The following is a 12029-nucleotide window of genomic DNA, read 5'->3' as shown; positions in this document are numbered from 1 at the left end:
AAAAAGAATTCAGAATAATGATAGTAAAGATGATCCAAAATCTTGGAAATACAATAGACAAAATGGAAGAAACATTTAACAAGGACCTTGAAGAGCTAAATGGGAAGCAAGCAACAATGAACAACACAATAAATGAAATTAAAAATACCCTAGATGGGATCAATAGCAGAATAACTGAGGCAGAGAAACGGATAAGTGACCAGGAAGTTAAAATAGTGGAAATAACTACTGCAGAACAGAATAAAGAAAAAAGAATGAAAAGAACTGAGGACAGTCTCAGAGAATTCTGGGACAACATTAAATGCACCAACATTCGAATTATAGGGGTCCCAGAAGAAAAGAGAAAAAGAAAGGGACTGAGAAAATATTTGAAGAGATTATAGTTGAAAACTTCCCTAATATGGGAAAGGAAATAGTTAATCAAGTCCAGGAAGCACAGAGAGTCCCATACAGGATAAATCCAAGGAGAAACACGCCAAGACACATATTAATCAAACTATCAAAAATTAAATACAAACAAAACATATTAAAAGCAGCAAAGGAAAAACAACAAATAACACACAAGGAAATCCCCATAAGGTAAACAGCTGATCTTTCAGCACAAACACTGCAAGCCAGAAGGGAGTGGCAGGACATATTTAAAGTGATGAAGGAGAAAAACCTACAACCAAGATTACTCTACCCAGGAAGGAACTCATTCAGATTTCATGGAGAAATTAAAACATTTACAGACAAGCAAAAGCTGAGGGTGCCCAGCACAACCTAACCAGCTTTACAACAAATGCTAAAGGAACGGCTCTAGGCAAGAAACACAAGAGAAGGAACAGACCTACAAGAACAAACCCAAAACAATTAAGTAAATGGTAATAGGAACATACATATAGATAATTACCTTAAATGTAAATGGATTAAATGCTCCCACCAAAAGACACAGGCTGGCTAAAGGATACAAAAACAAGACCCATATATATGCTGTATACAAGAGACACACTTCAGACCCAGGGACACATACAGACTGAAAGTGAGGGGAAAGAAAAAGATATTCCATGCAAATGGAAATCAGAAGAAAGCTGGAGTAGCAATTCTCATATGAGACAAAATAGACTTTAAAATAAAGACTATTACAAGAGACAAAGAAGGACACTACATAATGATCAAGGGATCGATCCATGAAGAAGATTTAACAACTGTAAATATTTATGCACCCAACATAGGAGAACCTCAGTACATAAGGCAAATACTAACAGCCATAAAAGGAGAAATGAACGGTAACACAATCATAGTAGGGGAATTTAACACCCCACTTTCACCAATGGACAGATCATCCAAAATGAAAATAAATAAGGAAACACAAGTTTTAAATGATACATTAAACAAGATGGACTTAATTGATAATTATAGGACATTCCATCCAAAAACAACCGAATACACATTTTTCTCAAGTGCTCATGGAACATTCTCCAGGATAGATCATATCTTGGGTCACAAATCTAGCCTTGGTAAATTTAAGAAAATTGAAATTTTTTCAAGTATCTTTTCTGACCCCAATGCTATGAGACTAGATATCAACTACAGGAAAAGATCTATAAATAATACAAACACATGGAGGCTAAACAATATACTACTTAATAACGAAGTGATCACTGAAGAAATCAAAAAATACCTAGAAACAAATGACAATGGAGACACTACGACCCAAAACCTATAGGATGCAGCAAAAGCAGTTCTAAGAGGGAAGTTTATAGCAATAATATCCTACCTTAAGAAACAGGAAACATCTCGAATAAAGAAACTAAGCTTGCACCTAAAGCAATTAGAGAAAGCAGAACAAAAAACCCCCTAAATTTAGCAGAAGGAAAGAAATCATAAAGATCAGATCAGAAATAAATGGAAAAGAAATGAAGGAAACAAAACCCACAGTTAGCAGAAGGAAAGAAATCGGAAAGATCAGAGAAGAAATAAATGAAATAGGAACAAAGAAAACAGTAGCAAAGATCAGTAAAACTAAAAGCTGGTTCTTTCAGAAGAGAAACAAAATTGATAAACCATTAGCCAGACTCATCAAGAAAAGAGGGAGAGGACTCAAATCAATAAAATTAGAAATGAAAAAGGAGAAGTTACAACAGACACCGCAGAAATACAAAGCATCCTAAGAGACTACTACAAGCAACTCTATGCCAATAAAATGGACAACCTGGAAGAAATGGACAAATTCTTAGAAAGGTATAACCTTCCAAGACTGAACCAGGAAGAAATAGAAAATATGAACAGACCAATCACAAGCACTGAAATTGAAACTGTGATTAAAAATCTTCCAACAAACAAAAGTCCAGGACCAGATGGCTTCACAGGCAAATTCTATCAAATATTTAGAGAAGAGCTAACACCTATCCTTCTCAAACTCTTCCAAAAGATAGCAGAGGAACACTCACAAACTCTTTCTATGAGGCCAGCATCACGCTGATACCAAAACCAGACAAAGACGTCACAAAGAAAGAAAACTACAGGCCAATATCATTGATGAACATAGATGCAAAATTCCTCAACAAAATACTAGCAAACAGAGTCCAACAGCACATTAAAAGGCTCATACACCATGATCAAGTGGGGTTTATTCCAGGAATGCAAGGATTCTTCAATATATGCAAATCAAAGTGATAAATCATATCAAAAAACTGAAGGAGAAAAACCATGTGATCATCTCAATAAGTTTTGTAAGTTCTAGCCAAAGCAATCAGAGAAGAAAAAGAAATAAAAGGAATCTAAATCGGAAAAGAAGAAATAAAGCTGTCACTGTTTGCAGATGACATGATTCTATACATAGATAATCCTAAAGATGCTACCAGAAAACTACTACTAGAGCTAATCAATGAATTTGGTAAAGTAGCAGGATACAAAATTAATGCACAGACATCTCTGGCATTCTTATACACTAATGATGAAAAATCTGAGAGTGAAATTAAGAAAACACTCCCATTTACCATTGCAACAAAAGAATAAAAAATCTAGGAATAAACCTACCTAAGGAGACAAAAGACCTGTATGCAGAAAATTATAAGACACTGATGAAAGAAATTAAAGATGATACAAATAGATGGAGTGATATACCATGTTCTTGGATTGGAAGAATCAACATCATGAGAATGATGGACGTATATAAAGTAACAAATCTTAAATAGATAGCTAGTGGGAAGGAGGCCTGTAGCACAGGGAGATCAGCTCGGTGCTTTGTGACCACCTAGAGGGGTGCGATAAGAAGTGTGGGAGGGAGACGCAAGAGGGAGGAGATATGGGGATATATGTATATGTATAGCTGATTCACTTTGTTATAAAGCAGAAACTAACACACCATTGTAAAGCGATTATACTCCAATAGAGATGTTAAAAAAAAGAAAAGAAAAGGAGGATGGTTCTGGAATCAGGTAAGTTTATAGGTATAGGCAGAAAGACAAGGGAATTCTTGTTTGTAAGTACAATTTTCTCTGCAAAATAGGAGTCAGGGTCAACTGCCTGTTATTTTGGGATACTGGGCAATAATTTGGAATATTTAAACAGAGTGCGGAAAATCTGATATATGAACTTTAGAGAACAGGAGAAAATTGAATAGGAAAACAAAGGATGTCTGGTCAGAATTGAGGGTTCTTTTGAAATTGGAGACTAAGAGTGATACTCGTTTGCCTGGTTTTAAAGCCTCCTAAATATTCAGTTTCTTTGGTGTAGGAATAGAGAAGCAGATGAATTTATCCATGAATGAGCATCCCCTACCCTCCCAGGAGAACGTGATAAACCTCAAAGGAGAAAATGATTGCGATGATGAAATGATGTATCGTAAGTATGATGCAATATTTGTTGACAGGTAATTCACACAGAGGTAGAAAACTGAATGGAGTTTCCAAATGAGAAAGATAAAAGCATAGGAGCTCTTCGTTGGGGCTCAGAATATTTGAATTTATAATTCTAAAATAGTGCTGTTTAACATAATGACTAGTGTTTGAGCATGATCATAAAAGAAATGAGGTAAGGTGGAGAGGAGGAGAAGATCACTGGAGCAAAGAGGCCAACCATTCTGAGGCCAGGGTGATGAATATGAATGGTTTGCCTTCTCCACACAGACTTTGAAATTGCACATTTTAATGAGCAAGGTTGATGAGTAGGATCTCTTTAGCTCAAAATTTTAATGTCTCTGGATAATTAAAAAGAATCCATTATATGCCATTCATCAAAATATATCTTGGTAAGAATTAGAGTATATAACATTTCAAAAATTAGATTAGACTCAAATATAATCAGGTTTAAAATTGCTCAAACTCTGATTTGACTACATACATATGCATAACTATTGCTTCCGCTGGTATGTATCTACTTATCTGTCTGTCTGTCTGGTTGGCTGACTCTATATCTCTGACTGATTTGTAGCTATAAAGATCTTACTCTTTTATCATGTCTTAATATCTCAAAATAAAGTGACATTGTTCTGAAAAAAACAGGAAAGACCACTCTCATCAGAAAACAGAATAAGCCAAAAAATGCTAATTCCTCAGAATCTTTTAGTAAAACAGAACTTTGCTAAGTCTAACATTTGCATGGTCTTAATTACTATGGACTGTAAATACTGTTAGGTCTAATTACCTATTAACCATGCAGATGGCTATGATGCAGAAGAGCATAGGCCAATTTGTATGCTCTCAATTCCAATTACTACTGCCTTAGTTGAAAATTTTATCTGTGTCTTTCTGCATCATTTTTTTAAATTTTAAAATTCTAGTTTTTTAATTTCTCAAAATGTACAAAGAAGTAATTTCTCAATTAATCAGAAATTATAATTTCTTGTATATTCCAAGTCTTTTGTTTCTTTGGTTGTCCTCATTGTTGCCTGATGACAGACCATGTTTATGGCAACATTCTGCAGAGAACAAGAGGTAATAAAACTCAAACCAGCAACTCTTATTCAGAGAAAGGTGAGGAAAGCTGCCTCTAAAACTAAATTTGGAATTATCTTCGAAGTTAACTAATTTATACTCTTCATATGGTGTTATTATTATAATGGGGGCATAATTCTGATTTCTACAATAAGGGACCAAATAAATAGTGACTTAAACAAGATAGAAGTTTATTTCTCTCTCATTTAATTAATTGGCTCAGCATAAGAAAGCAGGGCAAATACATCAGCTTCAGGTGTTTGGAATCCTGGTTTCTTCCATATTTTTGCTTTTCTATTCAAAGGTTTTTGCTTTCTCCTTAAAGTCCAAGATGACAAGCTTAATGTCTACGTTCCAGGCAGCTGGATGAAGAATAACAAGCTTGTTACAATTGCTAATAGCCATTAAGTAAGTGTGTCATAGTTTTCTCTGTGTAGGTGCTAAAGCAAATATATCAGCATCAGAAGTCGCAGAATGAGTCTAAATTGGCTTGGAAGAAAATACTGGAGAAAATTGCGAAGCAGACCCGTAACCCTCATAAGCCAAACTTTTGTTGAGTCAGATGAGTTTGGCAACGTTGCCAACATTGGACATAACTGTACAGCTAGCTTTAGAGCAAAGCAACACTAGATTTTATATCTCTTAAGAATTCCTGCAAGGAAAAAAATGCATCATTACTAGTCTTGACAGCATTCTTGATGGCAAAGAGTCCAATAATGAGTGGATAAACAAAGGTATCACCAATTCTCAATCAAAATGCCATTCAGAAGAATCAGACTCAAAACTTTAATTTTTAAATTATTTTAACCTATTTGTCTTTTATGCTTTCCTTTTTATATTTGTACAAGAGTGATATATGATATTAAAAATTTATGTCTAACTTTTAGAAGTTTTTCCATAAGTATAAAATAAAAATTCTATGTGATAAGAAAGCATAATTTAATTTGCATCCTTCTTTTTCCTTTTTTGGTATCATATAAAATAATGTTGTGTCTTGTAATCAATAGTATCTTAGATTCAATAAAATATGGTAACAAGTATAGTACCAAATATCATATTAAATTAGCCAAATTTATTTTTTTAATCTTTACATATATTCGTAATTGAGTAAATGATTTATAAATGATTTATAACCTGTGATTGTATATTAATTCTACATTTACATTAACTTGAACAACTGTGCACAACATTTAATTAATGGTACCAGTACCATTCTTAATAGTCAAGTAACTTCAGTGAAAGTGTTTGCCATATAAATACCTACTTGCTCCCATATCTAAGAAATTGAAGAACACACATATGAATTTAGAATAATTTGTTTAAATGTTTATTTTAGAATTTTTAGTACTAAATTAAAAGTGTAAAAATGCAAATTTATAACATTAATGAATTAAATGTTTATTTAAAATATTTAAATTATGGTTAGGTCTATACAGTTGTGATGTGACTATGATCTTAAGTGGGTTTGATTAGCTGCATTTATGAGGTCTGCTTTTCAAGCAACAAAGTTTCCTAAAACCTCATAGGGATTTGGATATGGAGAAGCAATTAAAGACTGACCAGAAATGAACTCAAATGCAGTTCAAAAACTCTTATGTATATTCAATCACAGTATGTATGAAAAATCACATTTAAGGCCAATATATTGTTTTGTATTTTCCCTAAGCATTATAGCATTAAGTCCTGTTATATCAATAAATTAATTAATTTAGTGGGTGATCTATCTATTTAGGGGGACAGGGAGAATCAGTGGCAAAAAGACTGCAAAAATCTGATTTTCTAAAAAAATAGCACATGATGAACTTTCCAGTGTACTAGTAATGTTGGCATCAATAATGTCTCTAAAAAAACTATTCCAAAAGAGTAAATTAACTAGTGTTGCCATCTGCAGTTAAGTTTTTGTAAAGTTTACTAAAATATAGGATCTGTCAACTTAATTGCTTGATCCTCAAGTCAATAACACTGCTACTGCTTCTGCTACTGCTGTAGTAGTAAATGGTAAAGAGAATGGTGAAGCTGCTCCTTACTGGAATTAAAAAAAACAGTAGGAGACTATCTTATTTATATATATGATTCATGACTTCTTTAAGGTAAAATAACTTTAGGATTACAGTCAACCCTCTGTATCCATGTTCCATATCCATGGGATCAACCAACCACAGGTTGAAAATATGAAAAAAAAAAAAAATTCCAGGAAGTTCAAAAAAAACAAAACTTGAATTTGTTACACAGGCTACTATTTACATTACATTTACATTGTATTTACAACTATTTACATAATCATTTACATTGATTTAGGTATTTAAAGTAATTTAGAGATGATGTAAAGTATATGAGAGGAAGCGCTGTAGGTTACATGCAAATACTACATCATTTTATATAAGGAACTTGAGCATCACAAATTTTGTTATCTGTGGGGGCTCCTAGAACAAATCCCCCATGGAGACCAAAGGAGGACTATACCTGAACTTCTCTGCCTCTACACTTATCTGAAGGAATCTAAAAATATACACAATCTGGAAGCTTGTAATTGTCAGTGCAACCTTAGAATAACTGACACCATCTGGGCAGTGCTGAAAGTAAAAAACCACTGTGCTATTCAATGTCCATGTCCTCCTACCAGTAATGTGTTTCTCATTAAACAAACAGTGAGTAGAAGGATCGCCTACTGGAAGTGTGTTTACGTAGGGATCTTTAATAAAGGACACAAGTACATAGGTTATAAGAAAATTTACTTTAAAGAACAAAGTGAAGCTGAGTGGCTAATTAATATAATTAAAGATTTGGTAAATAATCTTTGATCCGTTTCATAGATATATATTGGTATTGGGAGTTTATTTGCAGATTAAAGTATTGTACTTCTAATTGTTGCATAGATTTACAAATGGAAAATGTAAAGCAGTCTTGTGCATCTTTATATCTCATACACAACCTAGTAGGATGTCTTTTCTAGTGACAGCCATTCAATAAATATTCATATATTAAAGTGAATACCCCATTTGAATAGTATATATTTTCCCCTAAGGGCAGAAAAATATCCATGTAATTGTTTTAGACTATGTTTTGTCCACTTTTTGTTCCCAAGGGAAAGTCCAAAAGGAATTAGGATTACAACTACTTCTTGTAGTGCTTAGGACAAGCTCAGAACCCTTTCTACAATTCATATACTGTGCTTTACCTTAAGCTGATAATTGTGTATTTATAAAGATTTAAGAGCTAGTGTTTGTTTTCCAGCCTTCAAATTTTCCTCATTATCAATCAATTTGAGACCCAGGAAACCACTATTTGGTGTATGATCACAAGGGGTGGTGGTGGGGTGGTGGTGGAAATCAGTAGTTTTATCCACAGTATCAACTGTTAAATGATGAAAGTACAGGTCTTTAAACTTAAATACTCTCCTTTCTTTCACTTCACCTCCTTCTCTTAGTCTTATCTTTAGCAAGTGTATCATCAAAGACATTTCAGAGCAACTTATCCAATCACCACACAGGATTTTAAGTTCACTCTATTTTGAGTGTTTATCTCATGCTTAGCTACCATACACAAGACAAGCATATACACAATGTTCACCCAGTGCCTTCCACTAGTAGTTGAGTTTCATACATTCCTAGAAATTTAACACCTGATGAACAAATGGAAAAGACTCTGCTGTGTTTACAAAAATTCACAAAATGTCTACGTTTCCAGAATATGTACGGAAGCAATTATGTATCATTCCGCTCCAGGGCCCAAATAGCAACATCTCCTCAGGTTCTGCCAAGTGCATACAGAAGCCTCTCGTGGTTCCTATTGCCAAGATCAGAGAATTTTAAGAGTGCAAATATTCCACTTAAATAATGGTATGCAAAGACTAAACCACATCTCTCCTCCACCTCCATCCCCTCTCCCTTTGTCTTTGGTGGTAGTGGATGAGGGGATCACTAACTGTGCCCTCTTTGCCTCCTCCCCAGCACGGAGTTCTCCACCGTCACGTTCCACACTGAGCTACGGTCCAGCTCTTACCTGTTGCCTTGGCTACCCTCAACCCACAAAGCCCCGCCAGGTGACTAAAATGACGGGAAAGTAAGAGGAAAGAAACAAGACCCTACAGAAGGAATGATAACCTTCCAGCCCGATAACGAGAATCCCCAACCAGTGTTCGTCTCCCAAAGCAACAAGTGACCCTCTTACAAGGGACTCTTAAAAACACGCGGCCAGCAACTCCCGGAATCCATCTCGCCCGCGTCAACAGCACAACAGGCTGCACATAGCGCAGGTGGTAAAAAACCCTTTCCCCCAGGCATGACCAAAACAGTGGCTCTGATACGCTCCCCACCCCCCTTTGAGAAAAATCTGTCACCTGAGACTTCTTTCCACCTCCAGATTTCTGAAGGTCGATGTGTTTCCTCCAACCCACCCCGTTTTTTCCCCCCAAGTTTCTTGAAGGGGCAGGGAGGGTGCCTGTGTTGGGGGGTGTATGAGCACGTGTGTAGAAAGGATTTATAACCCTTTGCCTCTGTTCCACGTAAATCTGTATGTGCGCTGAGCCTTACCTGTGGCGTCAAAAAATGGGATCCATAATCCCTACTGTTGGGCCAACGTTGTCGTGAAGCCCTATAAAGTCATATGTATTAAAGGGCTTTGCACACTGTCAAGTGCTAGACAGCTTGCGGCCGCGGGTTATCCCTACAAGGATCCTTTCTGCTCTCGGGGGCCAAGGCGGCCCCATTGCCAACGCGGTTCTTTGCGTCCACGCCCGGATTCTTCCGCCCGGCCCCCTCCCCAAGCCGCGACCCACCACCCGTGGGACAAGCTAGGGCAGCCAGAGTCCGGGTGGCGAATGGCCCCCGCGGGCAGCGCTCGGCTAACGGTCGGACGCCGCCGCTCGCGCTCGTCTCTCCACTCCGGGAGGGAGATCGGAGGCGTGGGAGAGCTCAGAGAGAGGGCGTGCAGGCGCCTGGGAGCCGGAGACGGCGCCGGCGGGTCCGGAGTGGACCAGAGAAGTGGAAGAAGCCGGGCAGATAGAGGCGAGGAGACAGAACCCGAACAGTGCGCGCTGGAAGTAGCCAGGAGCTGACCAGAAGGAATGAGCGACGTATGATAGGAAAGCGCGGCGTCCCAAAGATGCGCCGGCGCCGCACTGAAGGCTCAGGACCCGGGAGCTTAGAGCCGAGAGGACGCGGGTCCCAGACGACTGGGAGGTCGCGAGCGGAGCCCTCCCCCAATTACCTGTGCTACTTCCTCCCTGGCTGCCCCTGTCCGGGGGGAAGATGCTCGAGCATTTCTCCCACTCCACCTGGCCCGCGAAGCACAGCTCGGTGACGATATGCAGCGCCTTCTGGCACAGGCTGCTCACTCCGTCCTCCTTTTGGAAACTCATCGTTTGGCCTTGTTTCCCCCAGTTAGCCGTCCTTTCCCCTTCCTGCTACCTCTGTGCTGGCCCCTCTAGCGCCCTAAACCATAACCGGCCCTCGAGGACTTGGGCCGGAGAGCGCGCAGCTAAAAGGCGGCAATTTAGGAGCCCCAAGTTGGCCCCATGGCGGGAGCGGAGGGCTCGGGGGAAGGGGGAGAGGCTGGGGCGGTAACCGGGGCGAGGCGGAGGCGGCAGCGGCGGCTGCGAGGTTTTTGCCAACTCTCACGCGGCGCGAACGAGCCCAAGCGAGCTGGAGAGAGACCCGGCATGGAGTGCGGAGGGGAGGGGCCGGGGGACGTAAATAAACTAAAGCCCTCGACTGCTGCAGCGCTTGTGTTTCTGGCGGGTGCCTGACGGGGGCGCGTCCAATCGCAGCCTGGCGCAGGCCCGGTGACCCCCAACAGAACGCGTCGTCCCCCTTCTTTAGTCCCCGGGGGAAGGGGGAGACCATGGGGGAGGGGCGGCCCGGCTCCCCTGCTGGGTCGTCCCGCTGAGGCTGGGGATGCTCTTCTGGGGGCACAGGAGGGCGAGAAATCTTGGTTTTCTCTGTACCTTTTTCAGCCTCCGTACCCCAATCCCCTCTTCCCTCCAACGTGACTACGGATGTGTTCTATCCGGTTCTACTTTTCTGAAAAGTCATTCCAACTGAAAACAAACTGAAAAAGTTAAATTGAAAAAACGAGTAGATGAGTAATAAAACTAGATGTCTATAGAAAGAAGACATCCCAGGAAAGCATTTTTTAAATGATTTCTAACTATGATTGTTTAGGGACAGAATATTCAACCCAAGAGGTCTTTTTATTACTAGTAGTGAAATTCACCATGAGGTACATTTACTGATTACCCAGTTCAGTTTTTCTTTATGCATAAACACACTGAATAGTCAAACTTTAATTTATTGCCCTTTTGATTTTTTTCTTTATTAAACTTAGGAGATTCCAAAACAATATGTTATTTGTATTAATATTCAGTTAGGATTCTGTCCACTAATCTGGAATTGCCAATTGAGACTGCATAACCTGAACCCGTTTATCACCCTTTCAAGTGACTTAAATACTGAAAAGGACAAGCCACAGTTGTTAAAGGGGAGGAGGGTTAATTTCAAATCTGTCACACACACTACTGCTTAACCTGAGGAAATTGTTTTCAGGTGTTTATCTCAGTCAAGGAGATGACTGAGGGGCTTGGACTCATAATTCTCTAATGCAAATGAGTGATAATCACTAATGGAGCTAAAGCTACAAAATAATGTTAATAAACATGTGCCACAAGTTTACAGGAAATGCATTTACATTACTTTTAAGTTGTTTTCAGGCAGAGTTTGATCCCATATTATAACCTGAAGATTGATTTAACCTTTGTTAGGTAAGGATTCTTTACTTTAGAAGTGGAATATCCTGAATTTGTTCTTGTTGAGGAGGAAGAAATTTCCCCCTACCCATCTTGATTCTTCAGGCTGGTCTAAGAATTAAATTGATTTGAAGCAAATCAACAGGAGAAAAAAATATATATATAACATATATACAGTGGGAGAGACTCAGGAAAAATGAGTAACTCACCAAAATGGCTGCAGCCCTCACCTTAAAAGCCCTCTTCAGCTAAAGGCAAAAAAGGGTGTTGGGGGTAGTGGTTTGGTACCTCGAAGGGGAGGAAGGCAATTCACATGGAGATGGGAAAGCAAATGCTTGGTAAACAAATGTGTGGCCATATGGAGACAA

At 38.7% G+C, this 12029-nt stretch overlaps 1 protein-coding gene across 1 annotated transcript in view; it reads right to left on the bottom strand.

Annotated features, from left to right (window-relative positions):
* Nucleotides 1-10599, bottom strand: part of SYT10 (synaptotagmin 10) — an 81505-nt gene extending 70906 nt beyond the window's left edge. The window contains exon 1 of the mRNA XM_024129188.1: nucleotides 10128-10599. Within this exon, the coding sequence (XP_023984956.1) occupies nucleotides 10128-10278 (151 nt within the window). The 5' untranslated portion in view covers nucleotides 10279-10599. The remainder of the gene's footprint in view (nucleotides 1-10127) is intronic.
* Between the last annotated feature and the right edge of the window lie 1430 nt (nucleotides 10600-12029).

Source organism: Physeter macrocephalus, chromosome 6 (genome assembly GCF_002837175.3).
Source record: "Physeter macrocephalus isolate SW-GA chromosome 6, ASM283717v5, whole genome shotgun sequence".
NCBI classification, from domain to species: domain Eukaryota; kingdom Metazoa; phylum Chordata; class Mammalia; order Artiodactyla; family Physeteridae; genus Physeter; species Physeter macrocephalus.
Note: the sequence above shows the minus strand (reverse complement) of the source record. Positions and strands in the feature narration are given on the sequence as shown.